At 35.9% G+C, this 16,633-nt stretch overlaps 1 protein-coding gene across 8 annotated transcripts in view; it reads right to left on the reverse strand.

Moving 5' to 3' along the window:
• CTNND2 (catenin delta 2) overlaps positions 1-16,633 on the reverse strand; it is a 1,082,982-nt gene that overhangs the window by 446,168 nt on the left and 620,181 nt on the right. For all 8 annotated transcript variants that reach the window (XM_063451948.1, XM_063451945.1, XM_063451947.1 and 5 more), the window contains exon 7: positions 179-743. In XM_063451948.1, coding sequence (XP_063308018.1) covers positions 179-743 — 565 coding nt within the window. The remainder of the gene's footprint in view (positions 1-178; positions 744-16,633) is intronic.

Consider the following 16,633-nt stretch of genomic DNA (forward strand, 5'->3'; position numbering starts at 1 on the left):
TAAATGTTGGAAAAACAGCTGCACAGCAAAATTATTTATATATATATATATATATATATACATATATATACATATATATATATATATATATATATATATATATATATATATATATATATATATATACATATACGAAACCAAGCATTTTAAACGTTAGAGTACATATAAACATCCTTACCTGCAAGACTGCCGGGTCTCTGCAAGGTGGCTGTGGCATATAATTCCTGTGAATGTTTATTGTACTGATCCGAGGTGTGAACTAAGCGTTTAGTAGGTGATAATGTGGCATATGTGCCTATGGTTGAACTCAACTGATGTAGAGGTGATGAGGAAATATTCGACTGGATGGTTGGCGGTGATGTCACACGTACAGATGAAGGGGAAAGACCAGCAGATGACACAACTATGTTGATTGGCGAACTGGTGCTGTATGACTTGGCAAGGCGGCTTGGGGACTGCTTTGGAGAGGAAACTCTTTGAGTGGTGCTGTATCCAGAGCTCTCGGAGGCAGAGCCCACCCTTTGGAGTTTGGTTGGTGAACCTACTTGCTGCATGGATAAGGGAGAGCTTACTCTCTGTGCTGGTAAAGTTGAGCTTGAATAATAAAGTGTTGAAGAATGCTGGGAATCAGGCAAATGGAAAGCACTCCCATGGCTTGGCACAAAGGACTCTCTTGACTGGGAGGTAACATGTGATTGAGAGGGTTCAGCTCCAGATGAATGAGTTGTTCTGCTAGCCGTGCCCTGTAGTCAATACAGAAAACAAAACAGTTAGAAAAATAAATTAGAGGAATTGGATACATTTAACCATTTAAAACCACTGTATTTCCCTTTGCTTTATTTTGCGCATGAGCTTTTCTTCAGTAAGCAATTGAAGAAAAAAAAAAACACAAAATAAAGTGAGAATGGCATTCTAGTTTACACAATGCAGTGTTTGCTACAAGATCAAAGCTCTTCTCACATTAAATATTAAGTGCTTATCTGTCAGATCAGCTAGCTGGGAAATTAAACATAAAACAAAGCCTATATTTGTAAGAAACCACTTTTTCTCCTGCCTTTTTTGCTTTTTACGTTGTATAATCTACATCTTCATACTGAGTTTGTAGAGTCAAGCATTTCTATAAGCAAAGCTTCAAATAATCCTGTTCATATGATTTTTCTGTATTTTTAGATAAAGGACACAGATCCAGAGTGAAACGATTTACTGCTACTGGGGGTGAAAAAGGACAACTGCAATTAAACTAACAAGGAACATGTAAACAGATATTTTGTTTATTTTATAGGATCATGACTTAACACAAGCAACATGGAGTTACTGCATAATTATACGTAGATTACTGCGGGAATATGTCACATTTGGTCAGTATAAAAACCAGACCTAAAGACTTGACAAATACACGTCCTTATTTTGTGAGTATCCAGCAGCTGTGACATCTAAGCAGAAGTGGGGCAGCCTCTTATTCATTAACAATGACACAAAAGACAAGCAAAACAGAAGTTGGGTGGGGTTGGAGGAAGGATGGAAAAAGGAATCAGTGAAGTTGAGTGCTGGGGAATGTGATTTTCTTTCATTCAATCTCTGGTTCAATTTACATTTGAATTAAAACAGTACATTGTCGGATACTTCAGTGCAGGAGGTCTCAGATCTTCACAGAAATCTACGAGGCAGCACAAACTCTGTGTCTGAAGTCTAATAACGTACAATGGAATAAAAGGGGAAAAGAAAATCCCCACCAGATGTTTCTTCACCACTGCGCAACATTGCAATTTATTTCAGATATCCAACAGGCTCAAGAGATCATTTTGGTCTTACTTTAATCTGTCAGCGTAACAATCCATCAATAAAGGTCCTTAGGTTTGGGGATAGTTGAACTATAAAGCATCATATGGAAGACTGACCTTAACTTGTGAAACTGTAGAATATAATTATTTACACAATATATTACTTTATTGGCTAATGGAAAAACTTAATCTGCATACTATATCCTTATATATTTATTTTATAATAGTTAGATAACTAATTTAAGTTGCCGTTTCTACTATAACTATGATGCAGTAAATAATTCCAAGAAGTTCGTTTCAAGCCACGTCTTTACAATAGAAGAGTTTCAGTATCTGAGAGACCTTTTCAAAAGCATGCCAAGGACTGCTTATTACATGGAGCTATGTACAATGCTACCATTCCAGCACAACATAATTCACCTTGCTTCACAATCATTTATGGCGAATACATTGAACAATGAACAATTAGAAGAAGAAGAAATAGGAAGCAAAAGGGATTCACTCATATAGGGGTTAACCCTTGGGAAGCTACAGCCTTATCGGAAACAGAAAAAAAGCGAGTGCCCTTAAGTTAAAATATAACTTAATAGTAAATTAAAACATAATAAAGACGTAGTGAGCTATATATGACATATATAGCTCACTACGTCTTTATTATGTTTTAATTTACTATTAAAATCTATATTTTAACTTTAGGGCACTCGCCATTGAACAATGAAGTTCAAGGAATTATTATTGCCTTAATAGAACTATTGAGTCATTCAATTGCACATGCATATACTAGGTCACTTTTTAACTCATGTATTGCTGCTCATCTCCTACTTAAATGATTTACAATGGTATTGATAAATAACGCAATACATTGCAATTGTTGTAACTGTAATTATTATTATATATATATATATATATATATATATATATATATATATATATAGAGAGAGAGAGAGAGAGAGAGAGAGAGAGGATAAGTATCAGTAAAGATTATTATTATTATTATTGTTATTAGAAAATAATAGTAAGGGTTCTATAGACTGAAAGTCAAAAGCATTATGTTTGAATAACATTGTTATAATTAGAGGCAGGGCTAGTTGTAGGATCCGTATTAAAGTTAGGGCTAGTCCTTTTCCCTTATAGGGCATGGTGTTGATTATTCAGCAATATGTCGGGAAAGGAGCTGGGGGATAGAATCAAACTGTCTTTGCTACCCCAGCCCAGAATATCATCAGCAATGGAACAGTGATTTAAAGGGACTCTTCACTGACCAAATATAAAATAAATTTAAAAAATCACTGTTTAGTAAATATACTCCATATATAAACTTGAATACATTTAATAAAGCATGTTTTCATTGGGGTTTATCTAAAAAAAAGCTTGCAAAAACATGAGATATCTTTGCAAGGCAGGTGTTCTTAGCAGTTGCTGCCTCTGGAGGTTTGCTCAATTGAAGTAACAGGAAGTAAAGGTACCAGTTGTCTGATAATGTTTCAAAGTGTATATTGCTACTGAAATCTTCACTTTTTTAAATAAAAAAAAAAAAAGGAAACACGCTCTTCACAAATAAAGCTTTTCAGCAAGCTAAAGTGCTTTATGGTTCTGAAGTGTCCCTTTAATTTGTGGCTAAGATAGGTTAGGTCCAGGCACTCAGGATTGCTGCAGACAGGCAGGTTTATTGGAACAAAAGAGTGCAACATTTCGGCCTACACAGAGGCCTTTACCAAGTTTGATAAAGGCCTCTGTGTAGGCCGAAACGTTGTACATTTTTGTTCCAATAAACCTGTCTTTCTGCAGCAATTCAGAGTGCCTGGACCTAATTTATTTTATCTACTAAACTGGGTTTTGCCAACCCTGGCCCTGATAAGCATCTGGATTCCTAAGTGTGAGTGCAGTATCCTCCGTTTGTGAATTACTACCTTTAATTTGTGGCAGCAGATGCAAATGACACGTGTATCCTGATGCTACCATAAAAATGGGAACTCAAAACTGCACGGTCACACTGTGCATAACAATTAACCACAATGCAGTGCAGAATTTAAAAATATATATATTACAGATAGCTACACATATACATGCATACTTTCTTTTTCCTTTGTAAACTGTAGCAAGGTATACTACACACAATTTAAAGATGCTTATCCCTGATAAAACATGTTATAAAGCATTTATCCAAACATCACTGTAAAGGTCATGTAAATAAACATATGTTCTCTAAAAAACAACTGCAAAAAAATCCTTGTAATTCACAATCTTTCTCGTAGCATGCTAACAATGTCAATATTTTTTGCTTTGGGGTTTGGTGGTATTTTAAACAGGTCACAGAGAGGAAAAAGGGCATCACCTCTTGTGAAAAGTGAATGTCGTAGATGCCACCATTTGAGTCTGAATCCTCTCCTGCTACTTATTGCCTCAAACTTCATACACTGCCTCTAGACATTCCATGTGTTAAAATGTTCCTGCAGCAAACTAGAAAAGCACTGATCACTAAAATCATTACAGGGGAAATGCCAGTGGCTTTAAATAAGAATGATCAGGTTATTGCAGATCTGTTAATCACCAATAACTTAAATTATTTGAGAAACCTTCATGCTCTGTGTGTATATTTCATGTATTAATTTCCAGACACTTAAACTAATATTATGTACTAAAATTGAATGGCACACAACAATCTTCTCTTTTGCAGATTATAAAAAAAAAAAATTATGAAAAAAGTGCAGTGCTTAAAACATCAACAGAAAACTTCCAAGCACTACTGATATCATGACCAAAACCACAGCTGCTCCCTTTCAACTTAAATATGTGCTTGCAACCATGAAGAAAAGCCCAACATGGCAAGTGATATGCCAGAGCAAATATTTTTGAATTAAATACTATAAGGCAAACTTTTATGAAAAATTATTCTTTATTGATGCATTATGATAGACTCATAGAAACACTCATGAACAGACAGAGACACACTTATGACAAAAACATATACAAGCACAGAGACGCATTCAAACACTCATGCACAGAGACATATAAAAATAATCTTGAGTAGGCTTTCACAGATATACAGTATTTATAAACAAACACATAGAGACAGATAAGCTTATGCACAAAGACAAGCAAGCGCACAAATGTACAGACATAAATGCACAGACACCTTAAAGGGACACTTTAGGCATCAAAAGTATTAGCCTAATGAAGCAGTTTGGGTGTATAGATCACGCCAATGCAATCTTTGTGTTCAATTCTCTTTCCTGGTGAAGTTAAATCACTTTTGTTTCTGTCCATGCAGCCCTAGTTAAATATCCCCTGGCTGTGACTCACACAGCCTGCATGAAAAAGGGATTTAATTTTAATCAGATGTTAAGTTACTTTTGTAAGTTTTATCACTTGCTCTGTAAATTGAACTTTAATCACACACAGGAGGCTTATGCAGAGTTTAGAATTCTACTAACAGAGCAGGAGATATGATATTTTAAATTAAAAAATAATGTGCAATAAAGAGATCTCTCTTTACAGGAAGTGTCTAGGAAAGCTGTGCAAGTCACATGCAGGGAGGTATGACTAGGGCTGTATAAACACATTGATTTATCTAATAAATGGCAACAAATTTAGCACTGAGACTGCAGATGCATGATGTACACACCAAAACTGCTTTATTAAGCCAAAGTTGTTTAGGTACCTATAGTGTCCTTTTAAGACAAACATATAAATGTGTGCATAGATCAAGTCATACATGTAGACAGATTCATGTATATGCAGAGGCATGCACACTGACACGCAGGGCTGGCCTTAGGGGTGTGCGAGCTGTGCGGCCGCACAGGGCGCCATGGTGCAGGGGGCGCCCTGCGGCCGCATAGCTCACACGGCATGTCTGTTAGCCGCAATGCTAACAAGACATTTGCCTTGGGCGGCATTTTCCAGGGGGCGGCAAAAAAGCCGCCCCCAAATGCCCAAGGCAAATGTCTTGTTAGCCTTGCGGCTAACAGACATGCCTGGCTGCTGGGCGGTCGGGCGGCGCTGGCGGGCGGCTGGCGAGGGAGCACTTCCTCTGAGCTGTATGCTCAGCTCCCTCGCGCGCCGCAGAGTGAGGCTGGGAGCCGGAATATGACGTCATATTCCGGCTCCCAGCCTCACTCTGCAGCGCGAGGGAGCTGAGCATACAGCTCAGGGGAAGTGCTCCCTCGCCAGCCGCCCGCCAGCGCCGCCCGCCCAGCCCAGCAGCCACTGGACCACCAGGGAGGAAGAGACCCCCCCAGCATTCCCATAGGTAAGGAGGCTGGGGGTCTAAATAAATGTTAAAAAATGTGTTAATGTGGGTGAGTGTGTGCGTCTGTTAGTGTGTGTGTGTGTGTGTGTGTGTGTATGTTAGTGTGTGTGTCTGTTAGTGTGTGTGTGTATGTTAGTGTGTGTGTCTGTTAGTGTGTGTGTGTGTATGTTAGTGTGTGTCTGGGTATGTTAGTGTGTGTCTGTGAGTGTGTTTGTCTGTTAGTGAGTGTGTGTGTCTGACTGTGTGTGTGTGTGGCTGTCTGCCTGTGTGTGTCTGTTTGCCTGTGTGTGACTGTCTGCGTGTGTGTGTGTGTGTGACAGGGTGTGTTGGAAGGGGTAAGGAGTGGGGGAGGGGGGGACGGGAAGGGGGGGCGCTGTGAAGATTTTTTGCACAGGGTGCCCAAATGCCTAAGGCCGGCCCTGCTGACACACACAGCTACACAGAAATTCCCATGCACATGCAGAAAAAAATAACATACACTCATTTACAGAAATCCACATACTCATGTTCATTAACAAACATATGAATATATAGATATAAACACACACATATTGGCATAAATTGCAAACAAACACACAGAAACACAACCAGACAAATTGATACACAGATGTATTTAAGTACAGGCATTGGAGAGGCACTACCATATTAACCCTTTAAGACCGGAGGGCGTACTATTACGCCTTATTTTAAGCCCTCCGTTTTTTTGTTAAAAAAAAAATGTGTAAAAAAAATAATTATATACTTAGATCATATATATATATATATATATATATATATATATATATACATACACACACATACACTGTCTAGGTGTATTTTACTATTAATACATATAAAATTATATATATATATATTAATATCAAATTACACGTAGACTGATTAAATATATATATAATTATTGTTATATATATATATATTTATATAATATAAAAAAATATGTAAATACGTAAAAAAAATAAAATTAAAAAAATAATTAAAAATAAATAATTAAAAAATATATAGATGTGTGTTATTTCGTTCTAACTGTATTGTGATATTAATATATATATTTATATCAAAATACACGTAGAACGAATATATATATATCTATATATATATACGTATATATCACTATATAAATACCTATATATAAACAAAAATATTTTAAAAAAATTATATATATATACACATACGTATATATATATATATATATATATATATATATATATATATATATATATTAATTCTACACATATATTTATGTAATATTTTAATTAATTACAATTACAATTAGCGGGACCTGCCGTAAAACCCATGCCGAAAGTAAAGGGAATTTAATTTGCTAGCACTATATTTAACCCTATAACTTTCCAAGACACCATAAAACTTGTACATGGGGTTACTGTTCTACTCAGGAGACTTTGTTGAACACAAATATTAGTGTTTCAAAACAGTAAAATGTATTACAACGATGATATCGCCAGTAAAAGTGAAGTTTTTTGCATTTTTCACGCACAAACAGCACTTACACGGACGATATTATTGCTGCGATACTTTTTACTGTTTTGAAACACAAATATTTGTGTTCAGCGAAGTCTCCCGAGTACAACAGTACCCCTCATGTACAGGTCTTATGGTGTTTTCAAAAGTTACAGCGTCAAATATAAGGCTTGTGTTTAATTTTTTTCACATTAAAATTTGCCAGATTGGTTACCTTGCCTTTGAGACCCTATGGTAGCCCAAGAATGAAAATTACCCCTGTGATGGCATACCATTTGCAATAGTAGACATTGACAACCCAAGGTAATGCAAACAGGGTATTTCCAGTCTTTTTTAGTAGCCACTTAGTCACAAACACTGGCCAAAATTGGCTTTTTTTGCATTTTTCACACAAACAAATACTAATGCTAACTTTGGCCAGTGTTTTTGACCAAATGGCTACTAAAAAAGACTAGACATACCCCATTTGCAATACCTTGGGTTGTCTACTATTGCAAATGGTATGCCATTATGGGTGTAAATTTTATTCCTGGGCTACTATACATTCCCAAAGGCAACGTAACCAATCTGGCGAATTTCAATTTCAAATGTAAGGTGCTATATTTGACCCTGTAACTTCCCAAAACACCATAAAATCTGTACATAGGGGGTACTGGTTTACACGTGAGACTTTGCTGAATACAAATATGTGTATTTTATTGCAGTAAAAGCAAACAGTATTATGACATTGACAGTTAAAATGTCACGTAGTACTAAAAAAATAACAATATTTCTTATTTTCTCCCATTTTTTTCATATTAAATTATGTTTCATAGCTAAATATTTGATATTAAATGAAATCCCTGTTTCCCCTGAATAAAATTGTAACGGCACCCCCAGGCATAAAAGGTTTAAACCACCGTTTAGTAGACCTTCCCCTTCCAGAGATACAGGCACAGTGACTGCAGAACACCAAACTCCCGAATTGAATACAAGTGAATGCACCAAACTCCCGAACTGCATACAAGGGAATAAGGTAGCACTCCAAACTCCCGAACCGGAACCTCACGAATAGCTGCTAGCAGACGAACAGGAAAAGCTCCCAAGCGGCTTACACTCCTGGCAATCAGTCTCTAACAGCATACAGTGAATCCCCCCAAGAATGAGACAAGGCTCCATGTTGTGGGTCAAGCAGTGGTCTGTTTTAATTAACACTCACAGACTTTTATGCAAGTCCCCATGCAAGGGGACATCCCACAGGGAGGGAGAACATGTAACCAATCCCGTACAGTAAAACATAAAACACACCCAGCACAAACACATAAAATCCTCCCCTCTGCCTGTGATATAATTACTGAACACAATAGGTTGATGTGATTTATCACAGGCAGGAAAAATACAGTTTTTACAGCATATTCATAACTTCTAAAATATACATCACATTCACATAAAAATATATATAAATATATATAAAAAATATATATAAAATTATATATTCACAATCAATCCATTCAGGGGAACAACATATCAAAAATGGCATGAATCAGACCAGGGGTTCAGAAGTTAGTAAAGTATCTTTTGGGGCCTGGATGGCAGCATGGCTATTTGGCCCAAACCGGTTTTACAGAGCCCTCTATCCTGGAGACAATGGGGAAAATAATCCAATTATATCCAGGGATAGAGGCAGACTCCATTGAGCACATGTTACCAGTAAAACACAAAAGGATACAAAAATATATAACTCCTTTCATACTGAATTGAACGGGCCAAATCTCCCAGGGTTCATAGTCACAGGGCAAGAGGCGGGCAACCAGGCTCCTCAAATGCAATGTGACGAGAGTGGTCTTGTCACAAAAATGATATATAATAAGGGGGGGTGCATTTAATATGAAAGAGGTTAATTATGGTTGGACAGACATATAGCGCAAATGCCAGGTTTTGTTTACGTTTTGTTTTGTTCACAACGTGTACATTTGGCTCAGTCCTTAAGGGGTTAAACACTATACACAAAAAAAAAAAAACAACTATAGCATGTAATCACACAGAGATAGTATACAACTAAAGAATCACAGAATCACAGGGACGTGTACATAAAACACATAATTTAAGAGCAGAAATAAACACTGACAGGAATTTAGAATTCATCAGATTTGCATGCATACCTCATTTTCATCACTATCACAACCTTATTTTACTTAAGCTTGCTACATTTCCTCTCTCATTAATGCCTGCAGCATTTCCTGATATATTCCAATAATTGCAATCTCACTTATTATCCCCAAGCAATATTTTCTCCCTCATTCCCCCAGTCACATTTCCACTGTCACCCATAATAGTCATAATAGAATGAGTCACATCTCATTCCTAAATTAAGTGTAATAATGCAATTATTTTTTAAAAAAAAAATGCCTGTCACTAAACCTTGCAGTTAGAGTTTGGTATCTTCTGAAGACACAAATAAAAGCAAAGAAGGCCCTGCACTCCTTATCGCAAAATAAGATATCACTTTTTGGACAAAGCAGCAACATTTTGTCTGCATGTGTCAATCAACGAGAGCTGGACATTCTTTGCTTATGTTTGGAGACTATTATATGTGGATACTATATGGTGAGGTGTAACCTGAGTCTCTGCATCTATAAATTCATAGAAGGTGATTGCTCTCCCTAATTAAATTTTTTGTCGTCTGAAGACACAGACAGCAAACTTTACTACACCGTATGGTGAAGGGCAGATGAATGAAGTGAGAAAGATATAATGTGCAGAATCTTCAGAGAGCATTGTAACATTAAGGGAATCAAGATTATGGTCTGTCTCCAGTAGAGACAAAAACCTGCTGCTACTTTGCAGTACCATGCTCGCCCAACCTAGGAATTTAAGGAGCACTCATGAGTTACTGTCTGAGGCCGGTTTTACTTGGCAATCTCCTGTTTTTCAGTCTCTCCAAAGACCAGTCATCAGGGGAATTCTGGTACATATGAAAAATGTACATAAATATTAAATATCTATAGCACGTTTTTGGTGTAACATATATCATCAGGTTCAGATTCTATTTAACATATCTGTTAATGCATGTGTTTCCAGTGAGTTTTCTCATTTTATTGTACAATATTTTTGGCCTATTCATTTGCCTATTAGCCCAAAAAATTATATTTGCAGTTCTTTGATAATGATAACTGATGACTGTATTTGCTAGTAGAATGGAGTTCTACAACAGTAGTTTTAATAAAAGATTTCAGTACAACAGTAGTTTTAATAAAAGTAGGAGGAAATGTTTATTCAGTGTATATTGCAACTAAACTAATCGACATTGTGATAAGTGAGGAATAGGTGATAACGGCAAGACTTTATCACTCCCAGTGGAATTAGTAAAGAAGTAAAAGGCTAAGTCATAGCTGTCCATGTCCTCCTTTTTACAGTGACCCGGGAGTCAGTCCAAGTTTTGAGGGCTAATGATTCTCAGGACTTATATTTTTATTTGGCCTTTATAGCCTAGGATGCACAATTAGGACCCCCGTGGATCCCCTCTGGAAGAGCAGGAAATTCTTTCAGTGTAGTTAAATCTTTTAAATTGACAGTTGGGAACGAGTGTACGTATATAAAGGAAATAGGAGTAGGTGATGTATAGAGTCCCATGAAGGGAACCTAACATCAGGAGAGCTCCACTGTATAAGAAATGAGGAAGGGGGGCCCTACCTTTAATCAATCAAAGGATAAAAAGGGATATGCAAAAAAAAAAAAGTATAACTTGAAAAGGAGGGAATTCCTTCTGTATAGTTAAATCTTTTAAATTGACAGTTGGGAATGAGTGTACATATATAAACATAGCTGAAATTTCCTTTTATAAAGGAGTTGCTGGTAAAAACATAAATGGGACAAGGCAAAAAGAAGAGATTCTTTCAGTTGTTGAAACTGTAAGAGTAAGGATAGATATCATAGTGACATTTTTACATTACTTTGTTCATAAGTAGTCCACCTAAAGAAATGTTGATACATTTACATCTGATATATTGGAATATATTATGTCTATAAATCATTTTAGGTATTTTAAAAATCCACCTACTGAATATTTCCTTGAAAAAGTATATATTTTAAGATAAATTAGACACTCGAGAATATTTTACTAGGGTAGTTTGTTTTCATTTTAACTCAGTCAACTTCTCAGCACACGCAAGAATAGATATTTATTATCAATTTATCTACCTTGATAAATGTTCATACATAACTAATTTGTCTAAAAAAAGAACCTTTGTGGCATAAAATATATTAGCCTTATTCGTCTGTTTTTTCTCTCCCCTTTGTAACCATGCTAAATGTTAAACACTTTAGGATCAGGAATAGAAACAAGTATTCCTGGCACTTTAGTTGGAATAACACAGTTTAAGCTTCAGGCCCCCATTGCCTCTCTTTAAAAAACATCCAATCAGCTGCGCCAATCAGCATCTCCTCATAGAGATGCATTGAATCAATGCATATCTATGGGTAGCATTTAGCATCTACATGAAGAGCCTGAAGATGCAGAACAAGCAGCACTGATCCAGAAAGCACCTCTAGTGGACGTCTGAGTGACTGTCACCAGAGATGATACTAGGCAGCAATGTAAACACTGTCTTTATCTGAGAAGTCAGTGCATACATTAACCCCTTAAGGACGGAGGCAAATTGATCAAAACAAAATTTAATCTGACTATATGTCTGCTCAACCACAGCATGGTGTATTGGTTATGGTACCATCAGTGAGTAGTCATTGTAAGTAGTTAGATCATTAAGTTATCATTAAGTTATTGTTTAACTTCTTGCCTAGGGTCCACCAAGCTCCATTCCCCGCCCCTCTGCAGACAGAAGTTAAAGTAAGTTCCTGCAGGGCCAGCTCATTGGTTGAGAGCATTAGTTGATTACTCTCAGCTGTATTTCATCTGCCTTGATGAACTGTATATGGATTCCTAACTATTCTTATTAAGATTTGGTGGAGAGTCAGGGAGGTGAGCCATTAAGGATGGGAGATATTGTGGGAATAAGTGCAATTTTTTTTTTTTCTGACAGTCACCTGTCTCAGTATGTGTTTTGCCAGGAGGTGTTGCTGTGGCCATATGTTTAGACCAAAGGATTGCTGTTTTTAGCTTTGCTCTGCTTTTAACCTTTCTCACTAGGAATAGATATTGTTAAATAGAAACTTCCAATTCGTATAAGCATATTTGATGTGGGGAAGATCCACAGCCCTTAAAAACTGCCATACCTATACATTCTACATATTACTATGTATCAGAAAAGTCCCTTTGCAACTCTTCGAAATTGTCAGTATTGCAGTATGTTCAATAAATCTACATATTCATAAAAATAACTCAAGAGTCATTTCCAGGCTCGACAACAACACAGCAAATGAGCTAAGCCCTACCCTGCTAATCGTAGCCTAGAATAGAGAACTTCCAGCTGTAGGGAGAGGTAGAGAATGTCATCTGGTGGACACCAGGTGGACCTTTACAAATCAGTTTGACTGCTTAAATGGGGAGCACCAGGGAACTCTTGCAACCATAATCACTTAAGCACACTGTAGTAGCTATGATGCTGGGAGCATTCCTGAAAGCTATCTTATCCACTTAGCATCGTAGTTGAAAAGACTAAAATGCTAGTAGAATGCATCTAATAATAAAAATAAGAGGTTAAACTCCAGCTCATGAGAGTATACAAACTTAAAACTAGAGGAATAAAACAAAACAAAAAAAAATTAAAAAAAAATTGCTTGACTCCAGTATATCTTATTGTGCCTGGCAGACTTGAAGACTTGAGAAAACAAAAAGATAAAAATCCTGTCACTGCAGCTATACTGCTTTTTAATGAGGAAACAAAATGCACTGAACCATACTGAACAGATTTAAATAACTGTTTTTTGTTTTTTTTTCATAATCTTTATTAACATTTTTCTTTTTTCAACATTGAATAGACATACAAATATACAGCATTCATAAACATACTACTATTTTTCATTTCTAATTCTCTATTTTTCTTCTTCCTCTTTTTCCTCTTTAGATTTACACAACAAAAACACACCATTTAGCATACATTAGTTTTATTGCCGTTGGAAGAGTACAGAGAGACTTGGAATTTACATAGATATTCTTCTTGTAATGCATTTAGGGCCTGTATATTACTTTTTTATAGGTTGGTATAATTTTAGTTTGATTATATTTAGTATTTTAGTTGACCTTTGATAACCATCGATCCCATATATAATATTTTGGGGGGGAATTTTTAGGGGAATTTTTAGGGGAATTTAATATAGTTAAAGTATTTCTCTTTCCATTTGGATTTGACGTATTAGTTGTGTATTTGCTTTATTCCAAGTAGGTTTGTTGTTAGATTTACAGCTTTTATCATATGCACAAGTAGCATTCTTAAGGGTTTAGACATATCAGGTCAGTTCATATGCAACAACACCTCTTTTGGTGTCCAATTCTATTTCAGATATGTTGCAAAACCATTCATAAGATTTTAACCATATTTCTTTCACCAAAATACAATCCCACCATAAATGAATACAGGTTCCTTCTTTTTTATTACATCTCCAACATGAATTTGATTGATTAGGGGAACTTTTTGCTGATCTAGTTGGAATCCAATACCATCTATACAGTATTTAATATTGCATTTTTATCAAATTCAGACAATGAATTATTGAAGAAGAATTAGAAAACTATTTTACCCACTCCTCTCTATCTATCCTGATTCCCAGATCTTTTTCCCACCTAAGTATGACTGGGATTGTTATTGCGGTATCTATGTTTGCCATCAGCTCTGTTGATTTTGATAATATTTTTTCAATTCTTCTGTAATTAAATAGTTTTTCTATTTTAGAAATTAAAGCTGTATGTTCCTGAATTAAATCTTTATTAAGAATATTTTTAACTCTTAAATAGCTGATGATCGGGGAATTAGGAAGTTCATATTCTTCTCTTAATTTTGCAAAAGGTTTAATTTGACCTCGATCAACGAGATCAAATATATTCTCAATTCCTTTTGTTCCATAATTTTAAATCTAAATCTTGGGTTGTTAATTGTAAAATATCAATTTTCAGTGTTGTAATTAACGTTGAGGTCATTTAAAAATCTTTTCTTATATTTTAATCCATGCTTCGATTGTTTGACTTAAAATGTTGTTCTTATTTCTTAGATCTAATATTAACTGTTTTTTTATATTCAATATAATTAAAGATATATCTATAACTCCTATAACATTTTTCTCTAATTCTTGACATCCATCTAATTCTGGAGAACAAATTAGCATTCTGTAAATATGGGTTAACATGCTAGCTTGATACAGTTTTCTTAGGTCTGGGAAACCAAGACCTCCTTTAGTTTTTTTAAGGATAACACTTTCTGGTTTATCTGCAATTAAACAATTTTATTTGCATTAAATCTGCAAAACTTAATTGTATAATTGTTAACCACTGTAACGGCACCCCCAGGCATAAAAGGGTTAAACCACCGTTTAGTAGATCTTCCCTTCCAGAGACACAGGCAAAGCTACTGTAGACACCAACACACCGAACCAGAGAAGCATATGAATGCCGTAAACAGCTACACCCGAACCATACGAATGCTGTAAACAGCCGAATAGGAAAAACCATACAAATAGGTTTACACTCCTAGCAGTCAAACTGGAACAGCATACAGTAAATCCCCCCAAGAACGAGACAAAGCTCCGTGTTGAGGGTCAAGCAGTGAACAGACAGAGCTGTGGGTTTATTGTTCTTATATACATATTAGTACCACCCACAGGGTTTTGGAAAGCAACCAATTAACAGGTACAATACACTCAGACACTCCCACACAAAATCCTCCCCTCTGCCTGTGATACAATTACCTTACACAATGGGTAATGTAATTATCACAGACAGAGAAATACAGTTTTTCCACATTATTCCTAACTTTAAAAGTATGCATCACATTCACATAAATTTTCAGAATCAGCATGCTCCAAATACAAACATATGTCAAAATCATACAAATTGGTCCAGTGGTTCAAAAGATAGATGGTAGTCCTTTGTGACCAAATGAAGCCTGGCATTTCTGCCCAAAACCAGTTCCACAGAGTCTTCTATCCTGGAGATAATTGGGAAGTAATCCAATTATCTCCAAGGACAGAGGCAAAACTCCATTGAACACATGGCAGCAAAAGACAATAAAATACATAAAAATATATAACTGTGCAGCCATTGCATAAAACAGGTACATTCAACATATGCCCAGATAGCTCAGATCTGATCACACATTATTACTGAATGGTGCTCAGATCACACACATACAGTTCAATTCCCATGGAGCCAAAGTCTTTCCCATAGTCTTTCATTATACAAATGGGCTCCATAGCATAGCTATCTGGGGTATCACCGCTCAAACAGGGCAAGCACCGAATGACCCAGCGTTTGTGTCTTTGCAGGGGAAAATCAAGCATTTTCACATGGGGCCATAGTCTAAAGGCAGCAGGCGGGCAACCAGGCTCCTCCAATGAAATGTGGCGAGATTGGTCTCATCACAACCACATTTTAGGAATTGATAAAGGGATTATTTGGAATAAATATGACCATCTCGGAAGAATATATGAATTGACTAAATGTATTCACCCCCACCAGGAGAGCTCCACTTTCCTCCCTTTTTTTATAAATGGTTTGTGGATTTCAATAGTTCTATGAAATTTAATTACATAAGACCATTTAAATTTTTTGTAATTTGAATTTTAATACCCAGATATTGAAATCTATATTTTTATCCATGTAAAATTATATTGGCTTTTTATTTTATTTTTCATATCTGGGTCTATATGTTTAGATAGAATTGTTGATTTTTGTATATTAATTTTATAATTTGATACTTTACTAAAAGTGGAGATCTCCATTTATTAGATATTGCTTTGGGTTTGTTAGTGTCAAAAGGATATCATCTGCATATAGATTTATTTTATATTGTTTGTGATTCATTGAAAAGCCTTCCATTTTTTTATTCTCTCTGATATTCATTGCTAATGGTTTAATAGATAAGACATAGAGGATTGGAGATAGTGGGCATCCCTGTCTAGTTCCGTTGTTTAAAGTGAACCAATCTGATAAAATACCATGTCTAACTGTTCTTGCAGATGGAGAATATTACATATA

This window comes from Pelobates fuscus, chromosome 4, assembly GCF_036172605.1.
Source record: "Pelobates fuscus isolate aPelFus1 chromosome 4, aPelFus1.pri, whole genome shotgun sequence".
Taxonomy (NCBI): domain Eukaryota; kingdom Metazoa; phylum Chordata; class Amphibia; order Anura; family Pelobatidae; genus Pelobates; species Pelobates fuscus.